This window comes from Mandrillus leucophaeus, unplaced genomic scaffold (assembly GCF_000951045.1).
Source record: "Mandrillus leucophaeus isolate KB7577 unplaced genomic scaffold, Mleu.le_1.0 Scaffold126, whole genome shotgun sequence".
In the NCBI taxonomy this organism is placed as follows: domain Eukaryota; kingdom Metazoa; phylum Chordata; class Mammalia; order Primates; family Cercopithecidae; genus Mandrillus; species Mandrillus leucophaeus.
In genome coordinates this window covers 482314-501999 of record NW_012100987.1, presented here as the reverse complement: position 1 = coordinate 501999, position 19686 = coordinate 482314, and the positions used below count along the sequence as shown (strand labels likewise).

The following is a 19686-nucleotide window of genomic DNA, read 5'->3' as shown; positions in this document are numbered from 1 at the left end:
TTTTTGAGACGGAGTCCCGCTCTGTCACCCAGGCTGGAGTGCAGTGGCGCAATCTTGGCTCACTGCAAGCTCTGCCTCCCAGGTTCACGCCATTCTCCTGCGTCAGCCTCCCGAGTAGCTGGGACTACAGGCTGCGCCACCACGCCTGGCTAATTTTTTTTTTTTCTTTTTTTTTGATATTTTTAGTAGAGATGGGGTTTCACTGTGTTAGCCAGGAGAGTCTGAATCTCCTGACCTTGTGATCTGCCCGTCTCGGCCTCCCAAAGTGCTGGGATTGCAGGCGTGAGCCACCGCGCCCGGCCTTTCTCTACTTATTTTCTAGGTGATTCCATTCAGTCTTATGAGGTTATGTTTCATCTCTATGCTGACAACTCCACTGATTATGTCTCTAGTCTAAATTTCTACCCTGAGTATCTTATTTGAATGTCTAATTACCAAGTTAACTACTCAACATTTTTACATTAAGTGTTTCACGCTTAACATGTCTAAAACCAAAGTCTATTATTTTCATTGCTGCAGTTACCTAGCATTGTCACTTTTTAAACTGTTTGGAAGATCAGTTTAAAAATCTTAAGGACATAGTATCAATGAAGTGTTTTCTGGTTGTGATCTGTTTAAGTCCTACTTTATACTTAATTATGTAATATAATACTTGCCTTTATTAATCACAGGAGAAAAATCATGTGTAAGTTTATTTGGTTGACATCTAGTCTCTCCCTCAACACATTTTATATAACCGAATGTCATAACTCCATTTAATAAACAGATCATACATAGTGGATACTAAATTCTGTAGTCAGTAGTCACCTTAATATGCACTCTGTTTCTGGTTTACCATCTAACGAGGAGATACATTTGAGTCTCAGTTGTGAAGTCAGCTTTATGTAGTAACAGGCATTTTACAAAAAGTAGAAAGGAAGCATGGTAAGTCTCTGGTTGAGAGGGTTAGGGATGAAACCTACCTTTCGGCTCCTGCAGCGGCACTCCTCTGTTGTGTTACTTAAGTGGGACTGTGTGCCGGTGTCTTTGAATGCATGTGTGTGTGGTTTGTTTCTCTTCAAGTGAAACGGTGCTATTCTTAGTAATGTGTGGGAGAGCTGTGAAATTTAATAACAAATTATTTTTAACAAGAGGGTACTTATTCACTTGTCAAGATTGGAATAAGCATTATGTTGCTAGGGCAAAGTGTTGAATTTCTAAGTTTTTCTCAAATAAGTAAGTACAGAAATTGTCAGGTTCATGTATTTGGGCTCACTAATTGTCTCCGGGGATGATGTTATTTTCTCAAGTGTCACTTTAATAGTTTCCACAATGATTATAGCGTGTTTGTAGCAATGGCAGATTAAAACCAATGAGTCACACGCCTCTAACGTCACTGAGAGGTTGTCAAATGGAATGCAGCTTCATTTTTAGGAAGGAAGGTGGGAGGGAAGGAGGAAGGTTCTGTTTCTTACTTTTCGTTTTAATGCAGCTTGCTTTTTTTGAGAGAAGGAAAGAAGTGAAATATTCTAAGAATTCATCTTCAACTTGTTTTATTCACGTATCTCTTTTGTTTGACACAGTGATGAGAGAATAGTGATTGTACTTTTCTCTATTTTAAATAATGTGATGGATGAGCTTCCATTAATAGAACAATAGAACCTCATTTAGTGGAACAAGAAGCCCAGTACCTGATGTATTCCTAAATTCCTTTTTTGATTCCTAGGTTTTGAAGAGCAATGACCCCTTCCCTTAGAGACAGTGGTATTAGAAATTATTTTCTCATTATGTCTCTTAAAATTTCACTTAGTACATTCAGGGTTTCTTATGACACCTACACTTTTCTCCCATTTGCAGATAGACTGGCTTGTTGCATATATAAAAATGTGGTCAGGAGTTTGAGACCAGCCTGGCCAACATGGTGAAACCCCATCTCTACTAAAAATATAAAAAATTAGCTGAGCGTGGTGGCAGGCTCCTGTAATCCCAGCTGCTTGGGGGGCTGAGGCAGGAGAATCACTTTAACCTGGGAGATGGAGGTTGCAGTGAGCTGAGATCACACCATTGCACCCGCCTGGGCAAAAAGAGCAAAACTCTGCCAAAAAAACCCAAAAAACAAAAAACAAAAAACCAAAAAACAACCCACTGCTCTGTCCTCAGAAAAACTTCTGCTTTGAATTTTCCCTACTGTCTCCCACTGCCACACATGCATCCGCTCTTGCCCCAGACATATCTTACATATTTAAACCAGATGCGGTCCATATACTTTTTCTTCCTGTGACTGCTTATGCAATCATGATTCAGGGCCTCATTTCTTGATTTTTTTTAAAAGTTGTGAACAGGTGGCCAAACTGCATAAGCAACAACTGGAGAGCAGAGATTACTTAGTGGCTTGGAGAGGGACCAAGTATCTTGTGAGCCCAGCTCTTCTAATATCAGTCCAGTTTCCCAAGAGGCAACTCCCAGGTCAGCTGGTGCCACCCAGGGCAGGGCAGGGCTGGAACTGGCTTTTGAAGGGTTGGGTCCGTAGGAAGAATCCACGCCTTGCTCTGGGAAGTGGACTCAGGAAGTAGAGGCCTGGGGACAGAATCACTCATGAGTTGCAGTTGTTCTGGGCAACAAAGCAAGGCGGATACTTATTCTGGTAGCAGGGTGGAGTTTGAACTGGGCAGTTACCTCTGCTTGAGCCCTAAGAATTTCAGATTCCCTGTTAACCATGGAGGCATGGGCTGGAAGCTGGGTGTGGGGGCAGGTGAGTTCAAACTTCTTACCTTTTCTATTAGGATATGGATAAATCTTCCCCGGGGATTCTTTAGACAAAAGCATTCCCACTCTGTCAACAATTCCAGCTTGAGCTTTTAATCATACATGTTTCCCTGTATAATGATTCAGTCAGAAAACTGTATTTGATCTTAAACAAGGTTGGCTTGGACAGGATAGGGGCTGGGATCTGGGGAGAAGAGATGATTTTGGAGCATAAAGAATTCAACACCTAGGAGGTTATGTTATTCAGGCAGAGCCCGGGGAGATCAGGCCTTCCAATGTTGCAAATGAGAATGCTGGTACCTTGAGGAAGAGGGGTACTGAGAAGACATGCGAGAGGAACACGGAGCAGTGGGATTCTGTGGCAAATTCTGTGAAGCTTTACTCCCATGTGGGGAAAAATTTCTTCCGTCTGTCTTGGCCCCGATCTGCTGAGCTGGTTCTGTGAGTGGCTTTGGTAGCTCATATGTGAACATTTAAATGCTTGGCTGTTCTTAGCTAGGCCTTTGATGGACTCTGGGATACAACCATGTGGCCAGCGTGGCTCCAGCTCCCTGCTGTCGGGGCCCACACGCAGACTCCTTAGAGTATGCTCCAAACATACTCTGGGGAAGGCGATGCTGGGTGCATGTGCATGGGCCCAGAGTTAGCTCTTTGGATAAACAGAAGGTATTTGGAAATATTTTTGGTGCAGCCCTAGCCCTAGAACATAACTGGCTGGTGCACTGTGGTAAAACTATAATCTCATCCATTAGCACCTTATTCCCAAACTCGATCATAAATGAAGATAGATTTTGGCTGTGTAGGCACCTTTTTCCTCAGATTTTGGAAAATTTAAGGGTATTTGGCCAAGGCAGGCCCTGGTAAACCAAGGATGTGTGGGGAGGGCTGGCTTGGGGCCAACATGGAAGTTTGGACAATGGTAATACCATGCCAGTGTGCCTTGCTCTTGGTTTAACCTTCTAGATATTATTTCTTTTCCTTGTTTAAAGCCTTCCATGGCAAACGTGCAAGGAAAGTATAACATAAAAGAGTGCCTTGAATTATTCTTCACAGAAATTTCTCTTCTGAGGAGGAAAACTGTGTGTGGGGGGTGGAAGGGGCGGAGTTGACTGTCCTCCAGCCACTGCCCTGTTCCCTAGTAGTTTGGTTGAGGCGGATAATTTTAAGGAATAGCCTTGAATTGTCTCACTCACTTGTTCTGCTTTGATTAAGCATTCTTTAAATCTCTCACTAAAGCCCAGTGAGGCTGGTACTGTTGTTCCAATTTTACAGGCGAGGCTTTGGAGACAGTGAAGTGATGCAGTCAAGTTCTCACAGCTATTGGAAGTGCAGCCAGAATTTACGCACTGGAGGTCTGAACCCTAAAGTCCTGCACTCGACCAAGCTTCTTCCTCAGGGAAGGACCCGGTCTGGGATCCCTGAAGAGCCACAGCATCTGTGTGAACTTTTTTCCCCTCGGTCCTTTGGTTAGAAATGATAGTTCTTGATTGATTTAAAACTACTAGTATTTTAAAACCTTTGGATAAAGAAAAGAGAATCAGACCTAGAGCTTCCTGGTTCTAAGGCAATATAGTAGCAGTTAGGATAAGATGATTACAGCTGGATGAGTTCACCTGAGAGCTTGGGGCTCCCTTGTTCCTACTCTCTGGCAGAAAGCTCAGATGTCCATGGTGGGTTTATAGTTTCTGGCCCTTTGCCAGGAAGCAAAGGAATCATCAGAGCTATTCCATTAATAGAGTGGAATATTATATCTATGCTATATTTGCTATTTCTTAAATATTAAACATGTAAAAGTTAATGTATGATCCAAGTATAGAGTAAGGGCTGTGAACATACCCAAGATAGGTATTTTTTTTGCAACTATTAATATTTCATATCTACCCTTATTTATTTTTTTTTTTCTCGAGATGGAATTGCCCAGGCTCAAGTGCAGTGGCGTGATCTCAGCTCACTGCAAGCTCCGCCTCCCGCATATCTACCCATTTTTAATGCAGATTTGGGTTTCAGTGCAGGTATGGGTTCTTTGGGCTCTGTCTTTCAGAGCTCTGTTAGGAAGCTTTTTCATCACATAGACCAGCATGGAAGCTTTGTATTCAGTCCTTTGAAGTTTGTACAAAGCACTTTGATCTTTGTTTCTGTATCTGTTTTTTGGAGGGATTATTAATTTGATTCTAACGAATTCCATTTTATTGCAATTTAAGGATAACAGCTTAGTTAGAAGCATAATTATGAGTATCAATACAATTTGAGTCAAAATTGGACATATTTTAAGTAGGTTAATGCAATTTAATTGTTCTCTGACATCGTATGAGTATTTATTGTCCCCTGAGCTTTTATCATTTCAGGCTTTTTCTTGCTAATTTACATTTCTATAGGTTAAATAAACTATTTAACCAGAGTTTGAGAGCATCTGTGTGCCATGTACTGTGCAAGGCATTTTTAATCAAATATTTTTATGTGCTTGCCAAGCGGTAGACCCTGTCTTAAGGCAGTTGGAATATGGCAGTGAACAAAATCACAAAAGTTTTTGGATTCAGGTAGAGGAGAGAACAAAATGCATAGAGTAGACGGTTATAAATACAAAAATAAAGCACGGATGAGAGATTGGGTATGTCAGGTGGGCTAGTTGCAATTCTAAATATTGGGGCCTAGTGATGGGCCTTGCCGTCACATAGCTTCCAGCCTTGTAATAATTGTTGTTCTTTGATCATAGTGTAGAGTAAGGGCTATCAACACACCTAAGATAGGTATTTTTTGAAACTATTAATATTTCATCTGTACCCATTTTTATTGTAGATTTGGGTTTCAATGCAGGTATGGGTTCTTCTGTCTCTCCCCTCCCCCTCTGCCCCCTCTCTCTTCTCTTCCTGTTTTTGAGACAGGGTCTCACTTTGTCGCCCAGGCTGGAGTGCAGTAGTGCGGTCATAGGTCACTGCAGCCTTGAATTCCTGGGTTCAAGAGATCCTTCTGTCCTCAGCCTCCCAAGTAGCTGGAACTATAGGCATGTGCTACTGTGCCTAGCTAATTTTTACATTGTTTAAGAGACAGGGTCTTGCTATGTTTTCCAGGCTGTTAATTTTAAGCTCCTGGACTCAAGTGATCCTCCCATCTAGGTGTTTCAAAGTGTTGGGATTACAGAAATGAGCCACTGTGCCTGGCTTGTTTCTTGATGAACACTTCACCATTAGAAGGAAATATCCTTCTAATCTACTGAAACAGAGCACATTATCCCTGCTTTGTCCAGAAGGAAACCAAAGCTTTGAGAGTCAAGTAAATTGCTGAATGAACATGGTGAGACCCAGATCTGACTCTAAAGCCCATGCACTTGAAGATGGTATCAGACCATGTCAACTTTGGACATATTTGTTATAGAAGAATTATCCAACTTTGGAGCTAAGGCTGTCTTATATTTCATTCTGAGGTGTTGTGCAGTAAGTTGGCTGGTTCATGGAGTGTGTGTGTTACCCGCGTTACTGTGAACTTCCCCTTCACCGTTGCAGTAGTTCTATTTTAAAGGACTTTGGGTTATGCCCTGTGGCCACATGACAGGCAAAGGAGCTGCTTGGTTACCGACTTCCATGCAGTGGGTTACATTTGTATGTGACAGAGTAAACTCTGTTTACTCCAGCAAATCATTGACTACTTGAATTCCTGGCATTGCATTTCAGAGATAGGACACTAATTTGGCTGGTCCATGTATCATGTCCAAGAGCATGTTATAAATGCTTATATTTAGAAGGGAATGTAAAGTGAGTAAAAGGTAATAATGGAAAGGTCACTGCTTATTGTGTTTATCACAGAATAGGACATCACTTGTATTTCCAATGATTGTTTTATCATGATAAAAAGTGAAAAGCAAATGAGTGTGTTGGATTAGAAACCTTTATGAGGACTGTGGAAATGAGGTCTGGGGTTCAAGAGAGCTCTGTTTTTCCTTCTGCCTTGAGTGTGCTTATGATCAAAGTGGGAGGATGTTCAGCCCAGTGCATTCTTTGTCTTGGGCATTGATGGTTCTTTTGTGCTTTGGCTAATTTAATGTTTGACATGTGTATATTGGTTATTAGTCTAAAAAAGGGGCTATATATTTGCAACTCTGCTATTTTTTGTTGTCAGTTTCTAGTGACTTTCCCCACTTACTACTTCTAAGTTAAAGTGCTGGGTTGTTTGTTTGCTTGTTTGTTTGAGATGGAGTCTTGCTCTTGTCGCCCAGGCTGGAATGCAGTGGCGCAATCTCAGCTCACTGCAACCTCTGCCTGCTGAGTTCAAGCTGTTTTCCTGCCTCAGCCTCCTGAGTAGCTGGGATTACAGGCACCGACCACCATGCCTGGCTAATTTTTGTCCTTTTAGTAGAGGCAGGGTTTCCCCGTGTTGGCCAGGCTGGTCTCGAACTCCTGACCTCAGGGGATGTGCCTGCCTCAGCCTCCCAAAGTGCTGGGATTACAGGCATGAGCCACTGCACCCAGCCATTGCTGTGGATTTTTATAAGATAATTTTCTTTTTACTCAAGAGATAAGCTATGGTTTGAGCACATGGGCTGTGGAATTTATTCTACTTGTTTACTTTTTTGAAGGATAATATACAGAAAAGTATACATATTATAAATGTACAATGTAAATACTTTTTGGAAACTGAGCACACCTAGGTAGCCAGCTTCCAGATCGAAGCATAAACAGTTGGCATCCTAGTGCCCCATCCCCTTCTAATCTCTTCTGTCATTCTCTTCCCACAAGGGTTACCACTGCCCTGACTTCTAACAGCATTTTTTTGTTCAGCCTGTCTTTGTACTTTATATGAATAGAATAATACAACCTGAACTCTTTTGCATTTGGCTTCTTTTTCTTTCCATTATTTGAGAGGTTGAACTTGTGGTTGAATGTAGTTGAAGGTTATTTTCAGTGCCATATGATATTTCATTATGTGGATATGCCATAATTTACCTATTATGTTAAAGACATCAACCCTGCTTCTAGTTTTTGTTGTGATGAATAGTACTGTGATAAACATTCTTGTATTTAACTTTTTGTTAACATATGTAAGCGTTTATGTTGGATGTATACCTAGGAATGGAATTATTAGGTTGTATAATATCAACGTATTTAGCTTGAATACATATTACCAAGTGACTTAAGAGTTTAAGTAGTTGTACCAATTTACATTTCCATCAGTAGTGTGAGAGTTCATGAATTTCATTGTTGAGATGTTGTTTTGGGAGGTGGGTGAGAGGTGCATGCTATTCTTAGGTTCATTTCAGTTCATGTTTGTTTTCTGAAAAGGAATGGTCTTAGTTGCCTTGTTGATTCTTTGAAAGTTAAGTTAAAAATTTGTCTCTGTGTACTCACATTCTCCGTTTATTTTTTCTTTGTATATATGAATATATATGTGTTTTATGTTGATGTCTTCTACATGCATATATAGATGTGTGTATATTTTATCTTGAAATATACTACTGTACTGTTAGACTGGACAGGCCACTTAGAAGCTTTCTCACTCAGGCTTCTACAAGTCTCTGAATTCACACCGATCCTGCTTAAGTGTCTCTAATAAGGGGAAGTGCTTTCTTTTTAGGATGACCCATCCCTTTGTGAAGAAGCATTTTGTTGCTTCTTCAACACTGTGGTGACATCTGCCTCTTTTTAACTTCTCCCATAAGTATCATGCCCTTTCATATGTGAGCAAAAAACCCATGATTCTTATAATACAGTGAAGTTTCTTCAGGCAGAGGTTCATGGCTGTTTTTTAAACTGCCACTTTTCAACATTTGCAGGGTCAAAGTCTCTGAGCAGTTTGCTCTGGGGAACTTGGATGAAAAACCTTCTGGATGATGGCAAAAAAAAACAAAAACAAAAAACCTCAGTGCAAAGTCGCTTTTATTTTTCTTTGTGTGTGTATGTTTTTTGTTTGTTTGTTTGTTGTTGTTGTTGTTGTTTTGATATGGAGTCTTGCTCTGTCGCCCAGGCTGGAGTGCAGTGGCCCAATCTCGGCTCACTGCAAGCTCTGCCTCCTGGGTTCACACCATTCTCCTGCCTCAGCCTCCCGAGTAGCTGGGACTACAGGCGTCTGCCACCACGCCCAGCTAATTTTTTTTATTTTTAGTAGAGACGGGGTTTCACCGTGTTAGCCAGGATGGTCTCAATCTCCTGACCTCATGATCCACCCACCTCGGCCTCCCAAAGTGCTGGGATTACAGGTGTGAACCACCACACCCGGACTCTTTGTGTTTTTAAGGTTTTTTCCCCCCATTTCCCAGTTTTTCTTTCATGAACACACTGATCCCCCCTCATTGGGTTTAAACCTTGTTTAAGAAGGAAATACAAAAAATGCATATAACATATTTAAAAATTAGACTAAAACAAATAAAATGAAAAAATAGCACTGCTTTTTATAGAAAACTGACAATTATATTAATGAATATCAATGAATACAGAAAATCAATGCATTATACTTTTGTTGAATCAATGAATATGGAAAAATTCTTCTGATGGAGATAATATGAGCTCTAAGAGATCTGAACTTCCATGTGATATTAATATTCATAGAACTTTAGAATAAAAATGAGTTTTTTTCTAGCTATAATTAATAATTTAAGGTTCACGGATATTACCTAATAGATATTTTCTTTCTTTACAGGCAAGAAGAGACTGATAGGAGAGTGAAAAATGTAAGATACATTTACCTTAATGTAGCATTATAAGTGGTTTTCACTTCCATGTTCTGTAAGAGGGCAGTGAATCTAAAAGTATACTCTACATCTCTTTTCTAATTAAATTTTTGGTTACAAACCAATCAGTTACAAACAGTAGATATGTTTAAATATATGTATTACAATATATGGTTAGATTGTTCAGCTCCCACTTATAAGGGAGAACATGTGGTATTCTCCATTAGTTTGCTGAGGATAATGGCTTCCAGCTCTGACCATGTCCCTGCAAAGGACATGATCTTGTTTCCTTTAATGGCTGCATAGTATTCCAGAGCTGAACAATGAGAACTCATGGACACAGAGAGGGGAACAACACACATTAGGGCCTGTCGGGTGATGCGGGGAAGGAGAGCCTCAGGATAAATAGCTAATGCATGTGGGACTTAATAGCCAGGTGATGGGTTGATAGGGGCAGCAAACCACAATGGCACACGTTTACCTACGTAACAAACCTGCACATCCTGCACATGTATCCCAGAACTTAAAATAAAATAAAATTTAAAAACATTTGGTTAGAGTGGTATAAGAGGATAGGTTACATTTAGGAAGCTGTTTGTTATGTGTTAGTAATATGCTAAAGGCAAGTAAACATATTTTAAGATTTTTATGGGAGTAAATAGGAAACTACCAATTTAGACTTTAAGGAAAAGTACTGAATGTTTAAGGGCTCTGGGTAATTGATCAATGTAGACTCATACGTTTTACAATATTTTATGGGAATTGCAAGAATATCTAAAAATGTTGCAGTTTTATTAAAAAGTTTAACATCCTTATTAAGGAAGCTGAGAATTATTGATGTTTAGGTGATCATTCTGTAAGTTCAATGAAAAAATATTGATTGCTTTAAAAGTTTCATTTGTGTTTTCTCTTATTTTTTTCCTTCTTCATATATACTAGTAGAGTATATGCATGACTACCTTTTGAAGTCTGGACTTTGGTCTAAGAACTTGCTCAGAGACAGGAAAATTTAGCAAGAAAAATTAAGATTTTTAATGCCTTTTCCCTTTCCCATAAACTTAAAAGGAAGTCTACTTTTCACCCACAGAGTAATATGTGCTATCATTTATCTACAGTACTCACCTACATTTGAGCTTGCAGTTGGTTGCTAATCGACTGATCTTGTTATTCATGGATTTTTTTTTTTTTTTTTTTTTTTTAAGGTTTTGATAACATTGTACTGGCTGGGAAGAAAAGCACAAAGCAACCCATACTATAATGGTCCCCATCTTAATTTGAAAGCGTTTGAGAATCTTTTAGGACAAGCCCTGACGAAGGTAAGTGAACTACATCTGTGTGAGATTACTGCTGTAATACAGTATCACTACTTTCCCTTCCTCCTCTCTTCTTCTTTTCCTCCTCTATAACAAATATGGCAACTCTGACTCTCTTTGTCCCACTCTCGATTGGACTGAGTAAAGAGGAATGTTACTCATTTATTGGCTTTATATGCTGCCATCAAGGAGTGAGTTGGATCTAATCCAGAGCAATTTCCAAGGTAGAGAGACTTGCTTACCTTTTAATTCTATGTAATTTGATGACACATGCATTGGTTTCCTTCCTTACACACTTTATGTAGCTTAAGTATTTCTATACTCATTGTAAACTCAACCTGTAGTAGAGAGGTGCTTCCTGGACTGTTAACACGCATGGAATTTACTCAATTTCTTTGTAGTAGTGTGTTCTTATCATAAATGATGGTCTTTAATGCTCACACTTTCATATCCCCACAATTCTACCATGTTGCCTCTGTTTCCTAAAGAGTAGGACATGGTGTTAACTGGAACTTGATATAAGGTTTTTAAGTTAGAATCCTTTGTTTTATACACATTTCTACTCATTCATATTTTGGAATCAATGTGACAGCCTTTTGAATGCTTGAGGACTATTTGCAGAGAGCCAAGTGCCAGGACTGACCGTAGTTCTGCCAAATCTTCATTTATAAGATCCACATGGGAAAAATGAATTTCTCTGGGTAGGGGTATTTATTCAGGGAAATTTGTAGGACTCTGAAGAGCCCTTTTGTGTAGTCACAATGGTATTTCATCATCTAATTAGTATTCATTGCTTCATGGGTTTCTCTAATGGTTAAATGATACCACACCAGTAAGGCATTTAGCATTAGTCTGTAGCACATCGTAAGGTTGCAATAAATATTAGTTGCTGTGATTGAAAGAAATTTTAGGCCAGGATGAACATGATAACCTTGGCTTGCACCTACCCTGATCTTTAGGGGCCCAGCCACATGTATTATAGCAAGAGATGGGATTATAGAGCCTAGAAGATACAGGTATTCCTGTTCACCACCAAAATGTAAGGAGTCAATAACACTCTATTCAAATTCCTTGAATAAGTTAATTCAGGAAATAGCTGAGATATTAACATGCATACAGATTGTACTAAGTGTTGGGAAAACACTCATGAGAGATTACCTAACCTCATAAAGCACAATTGTCTAAGATAGGTGAGCATATTGGTCACTGCAATGAAGAATAGTGAGACTCTAATGGAGGAATTTCAGGGGGCTTTGAGCACGGGGAAATCCTTGCCTTACAGTTATTTCAGCTAATAACACTTTTGGTTAAAACCTATGTGGGATACTGGGCACAGTGGCTCAGCCTGTAATCCCAGCACTTTGGGAGGCTGAGGCGGGCGGATCACCCGAAGTTGGGAGTTCGAGACCAGCCTGACCAACATGGATAAACCCCATCTCTACTAAAAATACAAAAATAACTGGGCGTGGTGGCGCATGCCTGTAATCCCAGCTACTTGGGAGGCTGAGGCAGGAGAATCGCTTGAACCTGGGAGGCAGAGGTTTCAGTGAGCCAAGTGTGGGCAACAAGAGCAAAACTGTGTCTCAAAAAAAACAAAACAAAACAAAACAAAACAACCCATGTGGGACTTTGGCTTCTGTACTAGGATTCTCTTTACAGCCTTTGGTCCTTTTAATGACAGTCTGACTTAGGTTGAATCACCCTGGTACCGTGTCTATGCCAGCAATGCTTTATCAAAGACTGTTTCCTGTTACCAGTTTCAAAACCAGAGGAGGTAGATGAAGACCTTATGGTTTATAAAACTATGGTTGTAGTTCCATTCCATTATAATAAAGTAGGGGTAGCTGTTAGAGGCATGTGACTATATCATATGTTTTGTATCAGTTCTGTTAAAATCAAAACCAATGTGTTCATCAGGCATTTCCCATTTAACCGGATAATGCTTACAAACTTATATAAAATACCAGTTAAAAAATCATTGGTGGCAGTTGTAGCACCTCAGTCAGTCATCTTAGAAGTTGGAGGTGACTCATTTTAGTTGACTTGTCAGGGTGCCTCCTTAAAAGCCAGGCACCAGGGCCAAAGGTTATTTTATAACTGAAGTGACTGTCATCAATAACTTTAACATTTATGAGGTCAAACATCTATCTTGAGTGTTGAACTCTGAGGCCTTAACAACTAAGTGTCTAAGAAACCTGACAGATCTAAACACTTACATTTAAAAAAGTCTTTCTGTATTTTGAGAAGCATTTTGGCGGCACCAGCACTAGGCCTGGCTTCCCCATCTGCTTGGAAGTAGCAGGATGTAAGGTAGGCACTAGCATTTTCATGACAGGATGTCAGCTCTAATGCCAGGGTGTCGGCATCTAAAGCACATGAAATCCCCCTGAAATCTACTAGACCTTTTTAGTGCTCCAAACAGTTGTCAGACAATTGAATCATGAATTGATGGTATTAGATCAAAAGTATGCCTGAGACAGCTGCTAATTATTCACTGCAAACTCTTCAGCTTTTTCATATGTTGAAAATATTTATAATTAAAAATTGAAAGAAGAGTACAACAAATTCCCAGATGTGCACCATCTGGTTCAATTATTACAATTTTCCATACTGGCTTTATCTACATATGTGTTTATCCATCCATCTATGTTTTTACTTAACCATTTTAATATAAACTGCAGGTGAATTTCTCCCCAAATACTCAGTATGCATCTCCTAAGAATATGAATATTCTTCTATATAGCTACAATGTTTATTATATTTAAGAAAACTTAGATATTCCCCATTATCTAATGTTCAGTTGACATTAAAACTTTCATACTTGTCTCCAGCTACTTTTCATAGCACTTTTTATTTTGAATCATGACTTAATCAAGGTTCACATAATATGTTTGATTGTTAGTAATTACTAGGTTCTTTAAATTGTCTCTGTATTAGTAAGCTCATCTGAAAGTAACATTTCTGATTTTTACTATGACAAAATTATCTTCACCGTATAAAACATTGTAGTTACTAGATATTCATTGATTACTATAAGTCAGGACTACACCATGGGCTTTGTAAATTTTACTCACGTCCTAATGTTTAAAAAGCCAGGTTATATTTTGTCACTAACATTCACCGAAGAATGTTAGTTACAAGTGCTTATCTTGAGTAAGTTCTATATAATTCACAAACCTACAGTTAACATCATTTGTGATGTTTCTGTGTATCCTTTATATGAGCCAATAAAAAATTAATATTTTGGCCGGGCATGGTGGCTCAAGCCTGTAATCTCAGCACTTTGGGAGGCCAAGACGGGCAGATCACGAGGTCAGGAGATCGAGACCATCCTGGCTAACACGGTGAAACCCCGTCTCTACTAAAAAGTACAGAAAACTAGCCGGGCGAGGTGGCAGGTGCCTGTAGTCACAGCTACTCGGGAGGCTGAGGCGGGAGAATGGCCAAAACCCAGGAAGCGGAGCTTGCAGTGAGCTGAGATCCGGCCACTGCACTCCAGCCTGGGCGACAGAGCGAGACTCCATCTCAAAAAAAAAAAAACAAAAAAAAAATTAATATTTTATTTAGGTCCATAGAAAATAAGTTATATATGTCAGCAAACAAGTGTGCTTCTCTTAATTCAACAAGGAGGATAAGCCAGCTGCCAGGACCTTAGAACCAGGTTGTGTAATTAGTGAGAGTACATGAATTCTGTGAAATTTATGCCCACTTGCTCCTTTTTATTTTTCTGGGGGGAGGGTTAAATAAATTCAGTTGTTAAGGTTTTATGTCATATAAGCCATCACAGATATTTCCTGGAGATAGAGTGAATATAATCTTGATGATTTATCTCCTTTTGGATGACTAAGTTAAGGTTAGTTTTTCTCTTTGACTCTTTTCACATTTATCGCTGGAGAACTGTAATAACTGAGTTTAGCGTTTCGATGTTACTCTGTGAACTTTCATTAAACTAGTAATTTTCCTTATTTTTGAATAGAACATATGTACTAGTTTAGTAAATAATATTGAATATCTCCTTATTGTTACTTTGAATATTGAATAACTCCTTATTGTGTCAGTTGTGGGGAAACAATTATAAATTTATTTTCTGTTTTTCATCAGCTTTTTTCTATGTCCGACAGAAACCTCATTGCCTTACATGTCAAATGAAACCCAATTTAAATTAGGCAAACAAGCAAGTAATAACCGATTGATGATATTTTTTGGAAGTTTATTTAACTTACTATTCTTTAAAAAATGTTTCTTTAGGCACTTGAAGACTCCAGCTTCCTGAAAAGAAGTGGCAGGGACAGTGGCTACGGTGACATCTGGTGTCCTGAACGTGGAGAATTTCTGGCTCCTCCAAGGCACCATAAGAGAGAAGATTCCTTTGAAAGCTTGGACTCTTTGGGCTCGAGGTCATTGACAAGCTGCTCCTCTGATATCACGTTGAGAGGGGGGCGTGAAGGTGTGTTGTGTTTTGGCTGTCAGTTTATTTGTTTGCATATCAAGGGAGAACTGGAAACAAGAGAGAATAGAAAAATGGAGCGAAAACTAGGCAGAAATTTCACTTAGAAGTGGATTTTCATAGAGACTCAAGTATAACTGGGGGTTTTGTTATTTTTTTCTCCTTCATGATGGTGATAGTTTCATTTTTGAAAAGTTTCATTTCTGGAAAGGACTGGGAGGTGACAGTTAATTGTGACCTGTTTTATCAGTGATAATCTATCCTGGCTCTTCTGTCTCCAGATTCAGGCTTAATTTGTGTTCACGAGTTCTATAAACTGATATATCTAAACATAGAAAGGAATATAAGATTCTGCAAAAAAAAAAAAAAAAAATTCTCTTCTAGTTTCTGAGTAACTTTCATCCTTGGCTTTTTTCAAAAGATTAAAAAAATTCTCTTAAGCAAAAACAAGAGAGATATTTTTACAATTATTTCTATAGATGAGAAGAAATGACTGCTATCTATCATGATAGAATATTATGTTAAACTTTGTAGACTGAATAATATACCACCACATAACATGCTGGTAGAAATCCTCTTTTGGTCCTTTCAGGGTCAGAGCTAACCTAGGACAGAGCAAGTGTGAAAGGAACATGTTAGAGACATCTTGTTGTGGGAAGGAACCTTCTTTCAAAATCCCAAGCTTATGGTCAGTTCAGTTATTTCAATGCACATCTTATTCCTGTGGCTACTGGGTATAGCATCAGCAATTTCTGACTGCACATCTCCAGCTATTCAGATTTGACTAGATTGAAATCACAAGTAAAGTTTTTTTGAAATATTTATATGCTTCTACTGACATCAACGTGAAAACATTGAGTTCTGGCTGTGAATTTCTGCTTGATTGTTAGGGATTTTACATTGCTTGTGTATTTGGAATATTACTTTTCTATTTCTAGGTATTTTTCCTAGCATATCTATGACAAAAATGTCAAAAATCAGCAAACTTAAAATAATTGTACAGTAAACACACATGTGTTTGTCACCTAATTCCACCATGATGTTTTACTATGCATGATTTGGCTTATACCCATCTCTCTCTCCTCTTTCTGTCTTTCTCTTTCTCTTTCCCCCTCCCTCCCTCTTTCTTTCTCTATTATAATTTAATCATCTTATTTTTTGAGGCATTTCAGAATATATTACACTTGTCCTAAATACTTCAGTATGCACATCATTAACTAGAATTTATTATTTGTTTTGCTTCTGAGGTGAAACTTATATAAATACGACATACTGTGAATTTGTTTTCCAAAAAATCAATCAACAATTTATTAAGCATGGTAACAAAAAACCTGAATGCTTTATCTTTTAGAGTAGTAGTTTTTAAAAATAAAAAATGTGAAAGGCTATTTAAGCATTAACCTTTGTAATTACTGCCACATGTATTGGCTGTTTGCTGTCAAGGTGTGACAGATTCATAGCCTAGATGACGATTCCAATACGTTTAAGGAAATGAATCTGAGTATGTGATTCATCTGAGTGGTTAAAGCTGTAAAAGCAGAGGCTGAAATTCTGAACCCGCTGTATTTCTTTGCCCTGACTGAAGAACCTACTCCATGTAATGATGGAATTTATATCTAGCCAAGGAATAAAAGGGGAAAAGATAGAGGGCATGTGGGAATATGCGGGCTTCAGTCAGTTCAGATGCAGTGGCCCGCCCAGTGGTGTGGAATCTAAGGCGTCTTCTCAGATCCTAGTTGGAATAGACACCTGTCCATGTAACCAAAAGCAGAGGGCTACTGTCACATTCCTTTCTGATCTTGGAAATGGGGCTGCAGACCTTTTTTGAAGAGTGTGGAAGTGAAGTCTTGGAAATTACAACTAAGCAGGGAAAAAAAGCCTGGGATGGAGGCACCTGGATGATGAAACTCTTTTGTGATCAGCGTGTTAAAATTCTACTGCTACCCTCTAGATTGTAGTCCTAAATTGATGAGCGCTATAATACAGGGTAATATTTTTAGGATAACAGAATTGCAATGTCACATTCTCTAGTTTTACATGAAAACTCATATCAAGAATGATATTTTGGGGAGAAAAATTATCTGCAGGTACTGTACTGGGCTAAAAAAAGACTTTATCTTAAAAAGTAAAATGGTCTCTTTATGACTTTAAAATTCCTCATGTATAGATTTTGGCAAGAGTAATTGATATACTTATTGGAAATGAGAGATAAATGTCTGATTTTTTAGAAGGTGGTAAAAAGAAAGCACCAGTTTATTGACTACTACCCCTCATGGTCATAGCTGCGTTTACTTTCTCTCTTTTACCAAGACTCTACTCTCCTTTTACCGTGTCCCTGTCTCACAGCTGTATGTTAAGCGACTTCCTGTAGACTGTTCTCAGTGTTATTTACTGTAGCTTCCTGCCAGGCAGGAGGGAGGGGAAGAGACTGCCTTTAACTCAGGTTAACCCTGCAGGTGCTCTACCTGCTGAGAGCTTGTAGCTGTCAGGCGCTGTGCACAGCCAGGCCCGGAGAGAACCCTGGTGAGAAGCAAGTAACACTTCCAAACCTTTACAAATGCACAAGAGGCAGGAAGAGAAGAAGGGTGGGAAAGAGAGACAACTTGGCTTGGATCTGTAGTGTTGTTCTCTCCCCTTTTCTTCCTTTGTCTTTAAAAGAGTAGATTTCTTCTTCTTCTTCTTTTAAGAAAGCAGATTATTATTTGTATCTGTCTGACCTTGAGGTGTATCAAAGGGTGTTCTTTTGAATTTGTGTTTAAATGATTATGAATCATAATACAAGGTTCCCAGTATAATTTCCATGGCCACTCAGAAGAAACTGAGTTCTGTGCTCTCATTTGGGCATAAGACTTGAGATTCCTTTGGAACTTTAGAAGTCATCCAGTCCAACCTCATATTTAATATCTGATTCTGGTTCATCGGATCTATCCAGACCCTTTACAAGCTTCTTGTTGTTGTTTTGCTTCTCTTTCTACATCCTCCCTGATCTCTGCCCTCACATATATATTGTAGATAGCTGCATGCCTTATTTTAGATTACTGAGTTCCCCTAGAATTACTTTTGCATGTTGTTTTAAGTATCTGTGACTCCATTGCTAGATTTTATTTCTATGTATTACATCAACAAATCTTATGGAAAATCATGGAGACAGAGATCGAGAAGAAAAGGGGCTCACTAGTAAAACAGGACGTTTTCTGCTTAGAGCCTACAACAGCAAAAGAATGTACTGCATGTGCCTCCAGTATGCAAAGCAAGTTCCTCCTAATGGATCTTATCACAACTTCGTGACAAATTTCTAAAAATATTCCCTGCAGTTAGCAGTGGCAGCACTGGGTTTCTAAGGGAAAGACAAAGCAGGCGCACTGTGTGGGTTTCAGTTAGGCGAATAATCTGGAGAGTAAAGCAAATTCTTGTGCCTCCTTTATAGGTTTTGAAAGTGACACAGATTTGGAATTTACATTCAAGATGCAAGATTATAATAAAGATGATATGTCGTATCGAAGGATTTCGGCTGTTGAGCCAAAGACTGCGTTACCCTTCAATCGTTTTTTACCCAACAAAAGTAGACAGCCATCCTATGTACCAGCACCTCTGAGGAAGAAAAAGCCGGACAAACATGAGGATAACAGAAGAAGCTGGGCAAGCCCGGTTTATACAGAAGCAGATGGAACATTTTCGAGGTACTGAAATGGGTGTGATTATTGAGTTTCGTATGCGTTTCGAATGTGGTGAGATGTTAAATGTGGTAAAAAGAATGGCTCTTAAATGTGTTTCATAGATCATATATTAAGCTTGACTTGTGAGAATATTTTTCATCCCTCTATTTTTAGTTATACATATCTTGAAGCCATTTCTTCTGTTTTAGAATGTCAGCATGTGATTTGCTAGGTCTTTTTTTAGATGCATGACTTCAGTTTATTGGTATTTTTCAGCTTACCAGATAATTTATATTGTTCATGATGAGCCCTGCCATGTAATGTTTTTCCTTTTTTGATTGATCTTAGTGGACATGAAAAGAATCCTTTAATTTCTCAGCAAATTAGCAGAACAGAGTGTGGTTTTGCAAATCCAGCTTCCTCTCACGGGGAGGCGTACGGTTTTGAAAGTGGTTCGGACTCTGAGGATGAACGAAGGTTTCCTGACATAGTTTTGGATGACTTAGCCAACCGTAGATTCCAAGTGAAAAAGAGGCCCCAGAATTTCATCTCGAAAATCACCTCTCCTAATTCTTGTCCGCAAATACTTTCTCCTGCTGATATGTTCGCCATGGGGCTGTATGGACTGACGAGGTCAGAAATACTTGTCCTGGATCCGGCTGTCTATCATGCTGCTGATTTTAATTCAGAAAGTAACACCCCAAATTGTTTGTTATGTGCCTCTTTCTTTTAACACAGCTTCTAATGAAGTATCTTTGGCCCATGTGTATCTAGCTATCCTTGAATTAAAATGAGATGCTGTTATAGTAAATTTGTCCTAGGAGTTGTGGTGGTGATGAGAATGGGAACTAATTTGCTTTGTTCACA

At 39.0% G+C, this 19686-nt stretch overlaps 1 protein-coding gene across 2 annotated transcripts in view; it reads left to right on the top strand.

Annotated features, from left to right (window-relative positions):
• LMO7 (LIM domain 7) overlaps positions 1 to 19686 on the top strand; it is a 249361-nt gene that overhangs the window by 175743 nt on the left and 53932 nt on the right. For both annotated transcript variants that reach the window (XM_011972003.1, XM_011972002.1), the window contains 4 exons: positions 9373 to 9403; positions 10606 to 10719; positions 14965 to 15163; positions 18591 to 18843. In XM_011972003.1, coding sequence (XP_011827393.1) covers positions 9373 to 9403; positions 10606 to 10719; positions 14965 to 15163; positions 18591 to 18843 — 597 coding nt within the window. The remainder of the gene's footprint in view (positions 1 to 9372; positions 9404 to 10605; positions 10720 to 14964; positions 15164 to 18590; positions 18844 to 19686) is intronic.